Source organism: Erpetoichthys calabaricus, chromosome 2, assembly GCF_900747795.2.
Source record: "Erpetoichthys calabaricus chromosome 2, fErpCal1.3, whole genome shotgun sequence".
Taxonomy (NCBI): Eukaryota; Metazoa; Chordata; class Cladistia; order Polypteriformes; family Polypteridae; genus Erpetoichthys; species Erpetoichthys calabaricus.
The window spans coordinates 249,107,459-249,123,703 of NC_041395.2; the positions used below are offsets into that span (position 1 = coordinate 249,107,459).

Genomic DNA, 16,245 nt, shown 5'->3' on the forward strand with positions numbered 1-16,245 from the left:
GGTTTGGTGTCCCGACAGTTCCGGTGGCAACTTGTAGTTCTTTCACTCGACCACAATGCGCATAGACACAGTGGTAAAGTCAAGTTTTCTGTTTTGAACACCATAGAATCAGACACTGAAGTTACCTTGATAGCAAATTTTTGACCCATCCCCAAACTTCCATTTACATAGAGGTAAAAAGCAGAACATGTATGGTCAGGGCCGGCACCACCATTAAGGCGAATTAGACAATTTCATAGGGTACAGATCATAAGGGGGGGGAACCTAGCCGCATGGGTTAACTATCGAAAAGTCAGTTGGTGCACTAAAAAGCTTGGCCTAGGGTGCAAAATAACGTAGTACCAGCACAGTGTATGGGGTGCATGTGCTTAGTATTGTAATTTGTTGTAATTGTTGTTAGCCAGCTTCTACAAGTCCTCTCAAGCCCATGCATTATTGACAGTGTCACAAACTTGACAGAGTCATAGAAAGGTTTGGGGCAGCCACCCGTGTAATTCATTTCCTGGCTGCAAAAGTCGTTTTTTAAATGAATACTGCACTAATGTGCACACAACCGAGTCCAAGACAGAACTGAGGGAATAGGGAAAAGGTGCAGGTTTTTAAAGGGAAAGACAGGAAGTGAGATCATAGGGATTGGGCTCATGGTCTTCAGCCATTGGTTCGAGCCCGGACGTGACATCACAGGGGGCGGAGCCAGCAAGGTCTTCTGCCATAGGCTCGGTCCCGGAAGTGACGTCAAGAGAGCCAGGTGGGATCTCCCGTGAATGGTCTACAGGAAAGGGAGAAAAAGAGTCGGTGCACTCTGCCACATCCCGGCATGCCTCGGAACTGCCCTTACTCAAGCCCTTTAGCTGCCTCCCATGCGCACGTGTGTGACAACAGTCTATACAGATGGTTGTAATTGCTGTTCTTTAGAGCGGGCTAATAATGGTTCTATATGTTTTTCAGGTCCCCAACTAATTACTACACCATTTTTGAATGGTCCAATCCCGATTCTCACCTGTATAATCATAGATAAGTTCTTTTATTTTGGCACATCAAATCAACTGCATCTTTTGCAAAGCTTTTAAGTGTTTCAATACATTTTCCAGAAGGATATACAGTAATGAAGGGAGGCACAGGTACCCAGTATGGCTCAACAGCATAGACCTTTTAATCTGTCTCTGCCCATCCTGGATTATGGTTGAGCTTGGTGTTACAGTGCTGAAGGCTTTAGGCAAGTGAAAATGATGCTCTCAGAGTCTCACCGCTGCAGCATGTGTCTCCACAAAGAATATCTGCACATACTCCTATTAAACAGGCTCAAAATTGTTGTATTGTTCTGGTTTACAGTAATTAGTATTGAAGCATTGTTTACATTGGATAAAATATTGTTCCTGGTAACAACCAGATAAAGCATAAGTAGCCCATTGTCTTTTCCTCCTTTTGGTATCTTGACATTGCTCTCTTCTATATCCCTAGCTTGTTAGTTTTTTGTCCTAAGGCTGGTGTTGCTTGTTATCTTTGTACTCCAAGGATGATGTGGCTTAGTATTTTCCTATCCCAAGGATGATGTGCTCGACTCCCTCTTTAAGTCCATCAAGTAAATGAGCACTAAGGCTGACAGCTTTTCTTGTTTTACCTGCACTACCCCACCAAAGAAGCTACTGTTAGATTTTTGTTAAGAAAATGTCATTAGTAGACCAATGTAACATTTACATGCTCTTTTTAATGCTTTTTACATTGTAGTCTGAAAACATGAATCCTATCCTAAAAACCATAACCTTTATTAGACTTTTTAGTCAGGCGTTCCTGGTAGTGTCAGCTAAAAAATAAAGCTTTATGCTGTGAATGATAAGCTTATTTAACCATTGCAGTAAATACCACCATCATTATGTTGTCAGGTTTATATCCAGCTTTGGGAGACAGTTTACAGGCTCAAATAGAGGCAGTTACCCACCAAACCAGCTGTTGGTGCTGCCTTCTAACTCTTTTTCCTCTCTCCTGACAGAACAACTGAAGATTCCACCCAGTAACATCATTTCTGGTTCCAATCCTCAAAATCCCACTTCTTCATAGCATCACTTCCTACAAAGTCTACTATATACCACCATTATTTTCTCTTGTGTCAGTTCCAATTTGAACTCTGTCTGTCTGTAAAAATGTCATTTCCTTTTCTTGTGCGACAGTAACCTTTGACAATGTTTTTGTCTTTATTTTACACAAGACATCTATTATTTTAGTATGGTTTTCCTTTTGATTGTGTTGATGATGCTCATGATACTGTATTTATATCACTATTTATTAACTGTAGAAAATGTTTAACAGTTTCCAATTCTATTCCACTTCCTTGTGCCATATACTGGCACCTTGTACTGGTTGTTGTTGCCATTTATTCGCCTGCTGTCCAACATTTGTGATATTCTGTTGGATTCATCATTATTTGCCATTTGTTATTATTGTTTGTCACATAGCACCCACAGTGGGGCAAGGGAGTAGGGCTTGGAAGTTTGGGTTTTGCAGTTAGAATTGTTGTGGTTTTACAAAGCTTATTAGTATTTAAAAATATACAACAGATATGTTATATGGGTGTTTTGTTTGTTTGGATGAAATGAATGTTTGTTTTTTTCCCTGCAACATAATATTTTGTGTTTTTGTTGCATGTCATTTTGGGTTTTAATATAACTTTACTGCAGTTGTAATTAATATATACTGTGTGGAGTGATCTTATAAGTGGAAGAACATTTTATAAGACTATAAAACATGAGAAATTTGACAAATGAGAGAAAACCATTCAGTCCATCAAGCTTGTTACTTTAGCTAATAGCTAAGCTGTACCAACATCTCATCCTGATTCTTCTTAAAGATTGTCAAGTCTTCTGTTTCAACTACATGTCTTGGTAGTTTGTTCCAGAGTCCCACAACTCTTAAAGAAGAGCGTCCTGACTTCAGTTTAAAATGCACTTCCCCTTAATTTCCACTGATGTCCTAGAGTACTTGATTCACCTTTTAATTGAAAGAATGTTGCTGGATCCACTTTATCAATGCCTTTGAAAGTTCTGAAGATCTGGATTAGGTCCCCACACAGTCTCCTCTGGTTGAGAATAAACAGGTTTAATTCTCTGAGTCTGTCAGAGTAGGACATGCCCTTAAGTCTTTGGATGCTCTTGGCTGCTCGCCTCTGCTCAGCTTCAAGTGCTGCTATATCGTTCTTGTAGTGTGCTGACCAGAACTGCATGCAATACTCCAGAAGTGGTCTCAATAGTGCATTATACAGTTTGAGCATAATTTCCCTTAATTGATATTTAACAATTTTTACAATATAACCTGTTATTTTATTTGCCTTATAAACTAATTCTGTACAATGCTTAGATGATGAAAATGTTGTGTTAACACAAACCCCTAAATCCTATTCAGAGGTTGCTTCCTGGATGATAGTGTCTCTCATCTTGCATTTATAATTGACGTTCCTTTTGCCCACATGCTGCACTTTGCACTTTTCTATGTTAAACTGCATTTTCCAAATGTTTGTGAATTATTTTTGCTGTCTCCTCAGTGTCTGCCGTTAATTTAGTATGCCATTATTTTAGTATGAAAAGATTTTAAGAATGTTAAATTAGAATAATTGTAATAAATGTATTTTGTTTAGGGCAGCATGGTGGCGCAGTGGTAGCGCTGCTGCCTCGCAGTTAGGAGACCCGGGTTTGCTTCCCGGGTCCTCCCTACGTGGAGTTTGGATGTTCTCCCCGTGTCTGCGTGGGATCCTCCGGGTGCTCTGGTTTCCTCCCACAGTCCAAAGACTGTTATGCAGGTTAGGTGCATTGGCGATCCTAAATTGTCCCTAGTGTGTGCTTGGTGTTTGGGTGTGTCCTGCGGTGGGCTGGCGCCCTGCCCGGGATTTGTTTCCTGCCTTGCGCCCTGTGTTGGCTGGGATTGGCTCCAGCAGACCCTCGTGACCCTGTAGTTAGGATATAGTGGGTTGGATACTGGATAGATGGATAGTATTTTGTTTAATCAAAGTATAATTTGTTACAAAGCAACACTTTTTGATTTACTTTGCACTACCTAAATCAGAGCTCACCATTCGTGCTTGTCTGTATTCACCTTAGCAATAAGCCCAGGGCCTGAAGTTGGCAGATCTGGCGCACTTACCCAAGAGACACAGATGCACAAGTTAATGATTATTTTTTTAATAGTGTCTTTCAGTTCAGTTATTCTAATTAAGCCCACTTCCAAGTATGTGACCTGCATTATACACAAGTTATTATAAACACTGTTGTATTACACTACTTCTACATTTGGTTTTACTGCTTAAGCAGTCCTCAAAACTTCCAAAAAATGTGAAGGGATTCACCTAAAATTTCCTTTAAGCTATATTTATTTAAAATCATTCATATTTATCTCTAGATAAAAATAACACATGTATACATTTTAAAAAACATTTTTATATATTTTTGAGTGCTGATTTCTAAAATGAAAATATTTTTTCTTCATTTTTCATGAAACAAATTTCTATGTATCTTATTAGGTTAGCAAGTCAGGGCATACACAATTCCCATGTTTTCTTAGTACCGTAAGTAGGACAGCAAGGCCAAAAACTGACACTCAGTTCCAAAGGAATGGCCAGCTAGAAAAAAGCAACAGCTTGCCACCAAAAGCATCATCGGACTCAACTTGTCCTCGTTTAATTCTGAAGGTTAAAACCCCTACTTCACTGTATTATATGTATTTAAATGCAGTCAAAACAACAAAGGACCCCAACCATTGGTTCCTCTGTGTTAAAGGAAAATATTAACAACTTTGAAACCCCAAGTGAGGCCCCCCTACACCTATGTTATATAGGTGATAATGTATGATATGTGATATATATATGTGAATATCAATGTCCTTCAGATCGAAATGGGGGTACTCTCCATCCCCCGGCTTCTCAATTTTTGAACATCAGTGTCCTTGTAACCCCAAGTGGTACCCCACCACATACACTGTACCTTTTACACTTGGACACCAATAAAGTTGTATTAAGACCCTGATTCAATCAAAAGTTAGAGACCAGCTGCTACCACCACTTTACTTTAACTTTGATTTAATGAAGCAGTTTTACAAAGCCCTATCAAAAGATTGAGCCTGTTTTATGTATTTGTGACAAACGTTGCTAAATTGAAACTGATATTAGAAAACTGATTTCTGAGGCCGAATTTGATGGTGTGATGAACAGCCTAGAAGGGCAGGCTTGGGTATCATTCAAAAATTGTCGGTAGCAATAAAGATCCAATTTATAAAAAAGTGTGAAAAATGCATTGGTTACGTTTTGGTTGTACCATGAGTCTCAAAGGTTCACTTTTTGGATTTGCATCTGGGGATTTCCCTGAAAATCTTGGAGCAGTGAATAATGAGCAGGGTGAAAGATTCCATCAGGATATCAAGGAAGATACCAGCGATGTTGGGATGTCAGTGTGTGATGGTGGACTACTGCTGGATGGTTCATAGAGATGCACCAGAAAAAGTCCACATACAAATGAATAAAAAACTGAGAAGTGATAAAAACTTGAGTAGTTATATGTAAGTCAAAGAATACGTATGGGTGTTTTCTTTATATATACTTGTTTAAAAACAGTAAATTCAGTAAATATTTTCATGTAAAATTGATTTAGAACAATATTGGAGAATTTTGTTAAATTTTAATTACAGTAGGCCTACATTTCTTTTCAATTTTGTACATAAACATAACATGACGGAAACATTCCTATTCTATTTTTTTCTTGTGTTCAGGAACGGGAATAAAACCCACTTTAATTTTGCAGAAGTGTGTACTGCTCCGGTCCACATACCGGACATTTTGTCCGTGCTGTTATCACGTCTGTTACGACCACAGTCCCCAACAGCCCAAGAGATGCTTCACTGTTTTCATTTATCTCTAGAACTGTATTCATTCACCTAATGTTCATTTTCTTTAAATCAGATTTGCCTTTAACCTGAATGAGCAAGAGTGTCCTGTTTTCCCTGCTTTTATAAAGTCGGGACGCAATTCTCGTTACTCGATTCGAGCGGCGGGCTGACAAACTGGGGAATCTCTTAGCGCGTCTCACTGCCGCTTTATTCCGACGCGAACGCGCTCGGCTCGGACACGCGCACAGAGACGAGTACTCCTCGCCGTCCTCTTCGTGGATTTCCGTGGAGGTGCGCCGACTGTTGTCATGGCAGCGCTGTAGCTATCAAACTCTTGAGCAATCCGGTACATATTGTACACATACACAAAAAGAGAATGCAAATCTTCGAAGACTTTTAAAAGCGAAATAGGCACGGGACATTTTTCCGCAGTAGACGAAATGCCTGCGTCGTACTGGGAGACAAACTGCAGTCAAGCTCCAAATTCGAAGCGCTTTTCCTAAAAAAAAAGTCTTCTGTCTTTCGGTATCCTTTGAGCAGCTCAAGCATGTAATCAGTCCCGATCTGACTGTTGCTAAGGGTAGGTGGTGGGGGGAGTCATGTTGCGTTGTGAAAGCCGGGGCACTGCAGTATGAAATGTGCCCAAGGAAATCATATCACTGAGCTCGGTTTTGCATATGCCTGTTTTTAGATATGGGGACTTTTGAAACTGCAGTGGCTCCTTATCTTGACGAGATGGGCGAGGACGATGGCGAAGAGTACTGCGATTTCGAGCCTCTTCCAGCACTGTTAGAGGACGAGGTAAGGTTGAATAGTCAGAACAGTCAGCTGAATCTTTTTAAAATCTCAAACACGAATATAGACACATTTTGAGGCATGTTCTCGGAGTTCTTCGTTCTTTTTCTGATAAGGGGGAATGGCAGTGATTTATGGTTACTGAAAAAGTCACGCAGAATTATTTTCTTTGCATCTGGTGCGCTTAGAATTCAGCGTTCTTCCATTTAACATAAGATTTGTGGACAAACGGTTTGAAATGAAGCCTTTGCAATGAGTGGAGGAATGTTTAAGGTATTCTTCAGGTCTGTCTCGCTCTTCCTCGTCCTTATTATTCTTCCCTTGGCAACAACTGCAGTTAAAAACTGCAACAGTTTGTTTATGCGAAGTCAGGCCCAAAGGTGTACTTGATGCGTGATCGTGTGGCTGTAACAAATTGAGAACAAAACATGCAAAAAGTCATTACTGTTTTGGACATCCTGCATTGATACGTGGTTGCACATTTGTTTCTCTGAGTAATTTGTTTCTTTATGGCACATTTTCTTATTGCTGCATTGCTCTTTTGCAGTATTGAATTATTGTATGCCAGAATGTTAAAAAACCATTGTAGAACCAGCTTGATCTTATTTAGGGCCCTGCAGGACATGCCCACACAGGGCCAACTTAAAGGTGCCAGGCAGCTTGACATGCACATCTTTGGGTATGTGGGATGAAAATCAGAGTACCTGGCAAAAAAGTTACATTGATACAGGATGAGTATTCAGGCACAGAGATACAACAAGTGGGTGCATGGTTGAAATCCGGGATACTGGATCTGTGAGGCACCAGCACTAACCACTGCACCACTGGGCCACCCTTGCCAGTGCATGGTCATTATATTACAGAATAAAGAGCAGCTCCACATTACTTACTCAGATGATGTTGTGTATCCACATTTCCTTCTTAGCTTTTTCTGAATTGCAGAATTTCTGATTTCTCTGCTTCTTTTAAGTCTGCAGCTTCCACAAAGCACATAGCTTTACAGATGTGTAATGGTTAGAATAGACAGTTATTCAATAATCACATTATTACATCATTCAATAAGTTAATCATTATTTTGATAGCCGGGTACAAGCCGTCACAAGGCACTTGAAAGAGCAAATAAGATTACAGCACGGTTTCAAACTGCCATTCTTGTGGTAAAATAAGATTGAAATGATAAAAGTAAAGACAATAGTATAGCACTGAGAGGTACATGAAATGGGCAGACATTAACAATTGTAAATAATACACTTGGGAACAGAGAAACTAAGCAAAAGCAATAGAAACTGGCACAAAACTGCACAGTAATGTCTATGTGAGAATGTTAAGGCAGAAATGGTAACTCTGACATTGATGGAGGTTCTTGAATAAAGTTTTAGAGAAAGTTTCTGAAGGATGTAACAAAACAGTGCCTTTTTCAAACAGTACTCTTATTGCGAGTGAGCAAAGAGGTCTTGAGGTGGCGTTCTCAGACTTGTTCTTTGTATCTTTAAATAATTGCACTTACACAGGAAAGCAAGTCAAACCAAATTGACATGCCCAAGACAGTTGTCTTTCAGAACCAATTCAGATATTTAACATGCTCTGAAATGTATTCTTATTCTAATGAGACACAGCAAATATACAAACTACAAGATGAGAAGACTACTTTTTCATCAAGGTCCTCACACTGCATGTGAATGGTGAGATATTCATCAATAAAGAAATAAAATGGTAAGAGTGCTACATCCTGCATTAAAGATTTAAAACAACATTTCAAGATCCTTCCATGGTTGACACCCCCCATGTTGTGTCATATGCTGGCACGATGTTTATTTTTTCACCATGCACCCTCCTAGCCGCAGGAACCTATAGTAGGTTGAAGTGCTGCTTCCCAGGGGTCTTACAAACTGGAGAAGTTACTTGTAGATAAAGTACATCAAATTTAAGCAGTATCAATCACCTCAAAGAAGAACTGTCATATTATTATTCTTTTTTGTGAAATTCCTCCTTGTTTATTCTGTTGTGTAAGTTTTTTTTTTAAATTATTATTCTACACAGCTTTTGGAGCAGAAAATGCCCATTTCTACCAACATTTTATATTCTCTTATAAACAGCTTTTAGTTTTAATCTGAAGTTTCCCAATTGTTGTGAACATTGGCAGTACCTCTGTTCCAAAATATTTGCATTAAAAGACTTGCACAAAACAAAATAAATGTAGACAAATAAAATAGAGTGTTTAAAGTGGTACTTGCAAGTTCTGTGCATGGAGGCATAGGCGGTAAACTAATTTAAGGGCTGCAGTGTTGCTTCAGTATCTCCGTGGAGTTACAAGGTTGGCACCATTTCTGCATAAAGAGCAGGAATCTAACGTGGGAAGAAATTTCACAGCTGATTCCAGGAACTTTCAGGATAAAATGTGATGGAAGCTAAGCTTACTTCTCCCTGGTTCCTGGGAGATAGTGAAACCATAGTAAGGCTGAGATCTTCATCAGTGTCTTGGCATTAATACTAGACCAACTCAAGCATTAAGAAACCCTACGTTATCATGGACAAGTAAATGGACTCTTTTAGAGAAAACGGAGAACATATGTATAGTTACGGGGCTTAAACTTGTCCACACTCCTCAGATGCAATGATGCACTCACCAGGGAGCGACTATTTAAATATTCGATCAAAATGTCAATGCCGTAATAAGAAATGCAACTCAAGATCTGGGCAGAATCTACACGCACTCTTGCTATACCCGATTCAATCCAGTAGCCAGAGATTTCCGTTGCAACGAGTTTTTGCAGTCGTATTCCTATTCTTGTATTATACTAGTTTCTAAACTTCACCAAATATTTCTGTTTTTTCCTTCTCATAAATGTATTTGATGCAATATAATTCACTAACAAGCTGCATTCTGCCTCCTTGGCATTTTCTCAGAGTTCTGCTTTGAAAAATACCAAAAACTATATTAGCTGTAAGTACTGTATATGCATATTCTGCAAAGTGGACTGTGTGAGGAAAATGTTGTTACTCTAAAAGAAATATAAAGCAAATAAAACAGAAATTGCATTGCTGTGGATCAAGTCAGAATAAAACTTGTAGGCTTTAATGTAGGGGTTCTCAACCTGGGCTGCAAGATGGCATTTCAAGGGGTGTGCCAATAGAGGAAGGCTGCATTGTGATTCGCTGAAACTGAGTGAGGTGCTTGTCCGACTTTATCGTGGTGCATTAGGTGTCTTGCGGTTTGCCATCATTTGTAGGTCATCTGTTAGTGCTCCTGTTCTGTGATATGTAAAGAATCAAGCATTGTGCACACAATTGTCGCCTGTGAATGAGCTGCAGAAATGCACACTCTCATGGGTTCCTTGCAGCAGGTGGAACATTTGTAAAGGCTAATAATGTTTTTGAAAGAATTGGATTTGGACCTTCCAATGATATGTAGAGAAGTGTGAGGTATAGTATTGAGTTTTGTGCAAGCCCTGATCAGGAAACTTCAATGATTTCGAGGTTTGATTGATATTTTTGCCAGAGGGGGACAAGGGGGACTGAATTGCATGCAACACCTGCCACTTACATTCAACCCATCTTTCCTGTTGGTGGTCCTGGCAGTAGCGCAGCAATTTCAACTGTGCGGTGCATCTGTTTTTAAACTGCAGTGCATGTGGTGTTGGGTGACAAAGCTTGTTGACTGTGTTGCTTCACTGGGGTCTCCAATCCCCCAAATCTCTTGATTTGTTGATCATGTGTTATTTCCTTGCAGCATTTGATGCATTATGGGAAACCCCCACCATGCATTGTCAATCAAGTGTCTAAGTTTCTCACGTGACACATTTATCAGATTATTGAGATTGATAAAGGTAAATTGGTGAATTTATATTTACATTTTATGCACAGAGTTAAAAGCTTATTTCAGTTCGGTTTGTTCACCTACAGTACATGTATGTGGTTCAATTTGTGGTTCAAAAGTTAGAAATTTGATTTCTTCATCTTCAAATGTGATTTTTATTTTTGTAGGGGGTGAGAACATAAATCAGTTTTTAGGGGTGCAGGGCATAGAAAAGGCTGGGAACCACTGCTTTAAAGTGTTTTACAAGCCAGTAAATAAAGGAACATGAAACACATACTTGCGAATGAGAGTTAGGCTCCTGATTGAGGCCGTAGTTTAAATAAAAAATCTACTACTGCTGCTGCAACTCTTTATAAACGTGGCTGTTAACGCCTGCTTTATTCTGCAGTTGACATAAAGAAATGGAGCCTGAAAGAACACGAAGGTGCGCACATTTTACAAAACAGGAGAATGAGCCCGTTAGGAAGAGCTCTGAAAATGAGACCCGTGCAATACTGAACATGCACTGTGTAAAACAAACAAACAGAGGCGAAGTGCAAGCAAGACTTTATGAAAGTTTGATGCTCTCAATTATTTAAACAAAGAGCTATTATTCTATGAAAATCCAGATTTGTGTTAGTAGGCTAGCGTGTTGATTTAAGCAACAGACCACTTCAGCATTTCATTGCTTTCACGACAAGTTAAAAAATCTTAATGTCCAGAATATCTGTGCTACTAATATTTGAGCAGCATGCTCTGCATAAACAAACTCGAAATTGATGTCTAACCAACTTATCCAAAGTTCATACTTGGTTATGAATCCAATCATTTTCAAAATGTACGGGAAGGTAATTTATGTAATGTGTAGTCAAGTCAGTCTTTTTAACATGTTGCTGCTTTTTCTTTACCTTTTTATACATTCATCAGTATTGTTTATATATTTTTCTGCAATGAAATTCTGTCAAAACTCATGTTTCAAATATCTATTTGATTTGAGAAATTCGTTTTCCTGCTCCTTCTTAGCACTAATTTCAGTAACTTTATATAAATGTAGAAACCCTAAACACTTTTTTACCATGATATGCATGATCATTTTTCATTTTGTGTCTGTGAATGTTTATTTGCAGTTTGTTAGTAGTTGAGTGCTCCTTCTGTTACTCAGTCAAGATTTATTTCCCTGGACTTTTGTTCTGATATTCTGCATGGTCAGGCCAGGCTCAGAAAGTTAGTGAGGCTGAAACTGGGGTTTGTGTAGATGGTACTGCATTTATTGGGATAACAACGAGCAGCAGTAGAAAAATGAGGGTTATTGCTTATTGCTGGGATATTTAAAAATTGCCAGAATCCATTAAGAGAACAAATGTTCAGTGTCAGTGTTGGAAAACAGACTAGAATATTGGAGTGATCCGAAAATATGGCACGATTGCACCAGCACATTAATGCAATTAAGTTTATTTACAAATTAAAAATAATAACCCATAAGCAATTCAGTTAATAGTACATTTTATTTACAAATTGAAAGTGTTCACATTGATCATCATCTCTTACTTTCTAATTTCTTTAAGGAGTTCCCATTTCTTTTACACAGAAGTTATGTTTATGAATGACTTTTTTCATTGGAACATGCAAAATTAAGCAGTTATAATAGTAGTAAAGATATTGTACAGAGTACAGTGAAAGTCTTACCTAAATGCCTGACCACTATAAAATTCACTAGAAACACATTCTCTAATAACTGTTTCTTTATATCTGGTGTACAAATATTTAAAAGAAGTCTGGCTAGAAGTCTATTAAATGGGCCACTAGGAATGGCAGAGCTGAGTGTGCTAAGCTGGTCAACTAAACATGGTGATTGCTGTTATGATAACCATATTTATATATACCGTAGATACTCGCGTATTAGTCGATCTCGCAGATAAGTCGAGTGTATATTTTAAGCCAAAAATTACGAAATTTGTTATGACCCACGTATAAGTCGAGGGTAAAACTATCCATCCATCCATCCATTTTCCAACCCGCTGAATCCGAACACAGGGTCACGGGGGTCTGCTGGAGCCAATCCCAGCCAACACAGGGCACAAGGCAGGAACCAATCCCAGGCAGGGTGCCAACCCGCCGCAGAGGGTAAAACTAATTATAAATAATTATAATTATGGCAATTGTTCGCACCTTCCGCTTGGGCACGGCGTCTGAAGCAGGAGCAGTTCGATTTGGAGCCATAACGAAGGGCTTAACTATGCACAAAGATAAACACAAAAGAGCACAAAAGTTAACTCTTTACACAGCGAAACACGTTGATGCTGAATGAGCGAGACGAGACTTCCTGGTTAACTCAGCGGAATCGAATTTGGCGCTCCGTCGCTGAGCCACAGGAACTTAACTGCTTGCTCTGATTGGGTAGCTTCTCAGCCATCCGCCAATAGCATCCCTTGTATGAAATCAACTGGGCAAACCAACCGTGGAAGCATGTACCAGAAGTATAAAGACCCATTGCTGGCTTATAATTATTAAATTGTGTTGCCCCGCGGATAAGTCGACCCTGTTTTTTTGAATGAATTTTAAGGCATAAATTTTCGACTAATACGCGAATATCTACAGTAGATATATATATATATATATATATATATACACATATATATATATATATATATATATATATATATATATATATATATATATATATATATATATATATATATATATATATATACATATACACATATATATATATATATATATATATATATATATATATATATATATATTGTACTGTATATATTCTCCATATCTATCTTTCTATGAATTATGAGGAAAGAATAAAAGAGCTCAGGGTTTTCAGTTTAAGCAAAAAAAGATTAGGATGAGACATGAGTGAAGTGTTTAAAATTATGAAGGGAATTAGTACAATGGCTCAAGTCTGAGGACAGTGACACAGTTGGAAACTTGTTAAGGGTAAATTTTGAACAAATATTACAAAGTTTTTTTTAAACAGAGAACCATAGACATTTAGAATAAGCTACCAAGTAATGTGGTAGACAGTAGAACTTTAGGGACCTTCAAAACTAGACTTGATGTTATTTTAGAAGAATTAAGTGGATAGGGCTGGTGAACTTTGTTGGGCTGAATGGCCTTGTCTCATCTAGATTGTTGCAATGTTATCTATCTAGATGTATAGATTTCAAGATGCCTGTTGTTCATGTTCACAGTTCTTATTGCATTCTTGTTGGTTTTGTTGTAGTGTTTTGTTTTTGTGTTACTCTTGTTTGCATATTGTTATTTCAGCTGAGTGTCTAAACACATTTTTTGAGGGTGTGAATAATTTTGATCAAATTTCCTAGAAACTATTATTCTCTTCGAATTTGGATGCAAATACTCATAAATGTTAAGTAAACAGCATTTGGAATTCTTGTTGCTGTAGTTTTTTCTTAGTGAAACAAAGTTGGTAAAAAGTTTAAATTAACACATTCATTTATGTTTTGCATTATTTAATAGGTTAAAAGTTTTCAAAATTTATATTTTTAAATATTTTTATTTAGCAGTGGTGAGTAAAACTTTGTAAGAATGAGTTTGAAGATTTTATTAAGTGTTTCAGTGATTGGCGTAAGGAAGAGAATACAAGACAAAGTGCAGTTTTGTTGATTGCCTGCCCATCTGATGTCATTGTTCACATACAACGATCAATTCATGTGGACAGCGGCATAAACAGGATATGGCCTGAACAAGTTTCCAGTAGTGACTAGGGTTGCTCTGGCAATAATGACTGTCTGTTTTCGAGTACTGTGGTATTCTGTTATCAAGAATACGGGTGCATGGAAAAAATGAAATGGCTTGTATTGTTGTCTTATATTAAACTAGGGACTGTACAGTGCATGGTGCTTTTCTGCATTAGACGGTGATATTAATTCCAGGATACTTTAATTCAGATCACACATTTTTTTGTGGCATAGTGACTTCTTGGCTTTTGCTCACACCTCACAGCTCCAGAGTTCTGGACCAGGTGTCTGTCTTTGTGGACTTTGCATTATCTCTTCATGGCTGCATGAATGTTTCTCCAGGTACTTTGGTTTGACCCCACATACTAAAGATGTGCATGTAATTGTCCCAATTGCGAGTGTAGGTGTGTGTATGAGTGCGCTCTGAGATGAACTGGTTTCCAGTCCAGGGCTGGTTACTTACATGTGCTTGGTGCTGCTACAATAGGTTTCAGCTGCTGTGGCCCTACACAACTGGAAATAAATTATTTTAAAATAGATGGATTGGATTTTTTTTACATATATTCTGATGTTTAGTAAAAAAAATATTACCAAGTGAGGCACCTCTTTCATGAAAGGATAAGGCCCTTAGTTGAAAGTGCATCTTTTAGTGTTTAAAAGTTTAAAGTGTCTTCAGCCATCCTGAGTGCTTCTTTTTGAAACAGTGAATGGTACAATCAGAGAAGCACAGCCTTTTTATTTGAACAATTGTGGATTTGCCTGATATTGTGTAATTCAGGATGCAATCACTGCAGAATCTGGATCCATTTATAGTTGAAAGTTTTTCTTATCTTGATTATTGGACACAATGCAGCAAATGAATGATAAGCAAATCAATATACTGTAGGATTATGCGTCTCTCTCTAATCATACTGATGGAGGCAACGTTTGAGAAACTGGGTTAACATCAGTCACTAGAAAGCAAAATGAGAAAGATGCCATGTTTAGCTCTTCACATAAATACTGCATGTGCTTTATTTACACGTTTGTGACTTATCCCCATATATATTTCCTCTTTTTTTATTTCTCTTATACACCAAAACACTTCACAGCTTGTTGGAATATGCATACACTAATATTTACTTATACATGTTATCTGTAAAACATTTAAACATGTTAAAATCCAGTTTCAGTTTCTATGCTTATAATCAGTTTTGTGGCAGCATTGTGGCATGGCCAGATAGCATTTTGCTTCATGGTATTTGGATCCCACTTTGAGTCATGGCTGGTGTGCGGGGATATGTAAGTTTTCCTTCAGTTACACAGATCTCCACTGAGGAAGGCTATAATTTGGCCAAGTGCACATGAATGTCAATGTGTGCCCATCATATGCCTTGCAACAGAGTGGTTTCTTCCTGCCTTATGCTGAGTGCTGCTAAAATGGGTGCCATCTCCCCTGACACAATACTAGTAGGTGAACCTGTGGGTAGTTATCAGTTCTGGTTTGTTTTCTGGTAGGCCTGTCATTATCTGTATACTATAAACTAATCTATCCATGTGGTTTGCAGCACACTTAATTCAGCTCAGAAAGCCGACAAGCAAAGGATAAACCTATGCTAGATATGATTATGGTAGTGAAAGGCTTTCATAAATTTATATCATTATATACTGTATGTGCAAAGTGCTGGGAAGGCCATAGCACATTATCTATTAAAAATCAACACAAAACTGTGAAAGGTTATTTGAGATGTCAATTTTGAGGCAGTTTAGAAGTGTGTTTGTATGGTGAACTTGTGGCAAACTTGACAAAAATGAATGTGTGCTTTTCTGCTGGTACTTTCATTTTCCTCCCCAGATTCCAAATAACTCTGCACTGCATTAGCTGGCAGTTCTGAATTGCGGGAGTGTGTGTGATTATGTCTAGCAATAGACTTGTGCCCTGTCCACTGCCCCTTAACATTTAAGAGGATTTATTGGGTTTGAAAAGGGGTGGATAATGGATAATTAAATATATTGTATGCACAAAATTAGAACAATTGTATGCTTTAATTGAAGACACAGGGAATAGGTGCAGACTCCATAAAGACACATAGAGGG

The 16,245-nt window shown here is 38.2% G+C and overlaps 1 protein-coding gene across 1 annotated transcript in view; it reads left to right on the plus strand.

Moving 5' to 3' along the window:
- The first annotated feature begins 6,166 nt into the window (after positions 1-6,166).
- Positions 6,167-16,245, plus strand: part of LOC114646924 (kinase non-catalytic C-lobe domain-containing protein 1) — a 130,952-nt gene continuing 120,873 nt past the window's right edge. Inside the window, exons 1-2 of the mRNA XM_028795328.2 lie at positions 6,167-6,445; positions 6,557-6,666. Of these exons, the coding sequence (XP_028651161.2) occupies positions 6,559-6,666 (108 nt within the window). The 5' untranslated portion in view covers positions 6,167-6,445; positions 6,557-6,558. The remainder of the gene's footprint in view (positions 6,446-6,556; positions 6,667-16,245) is intronic.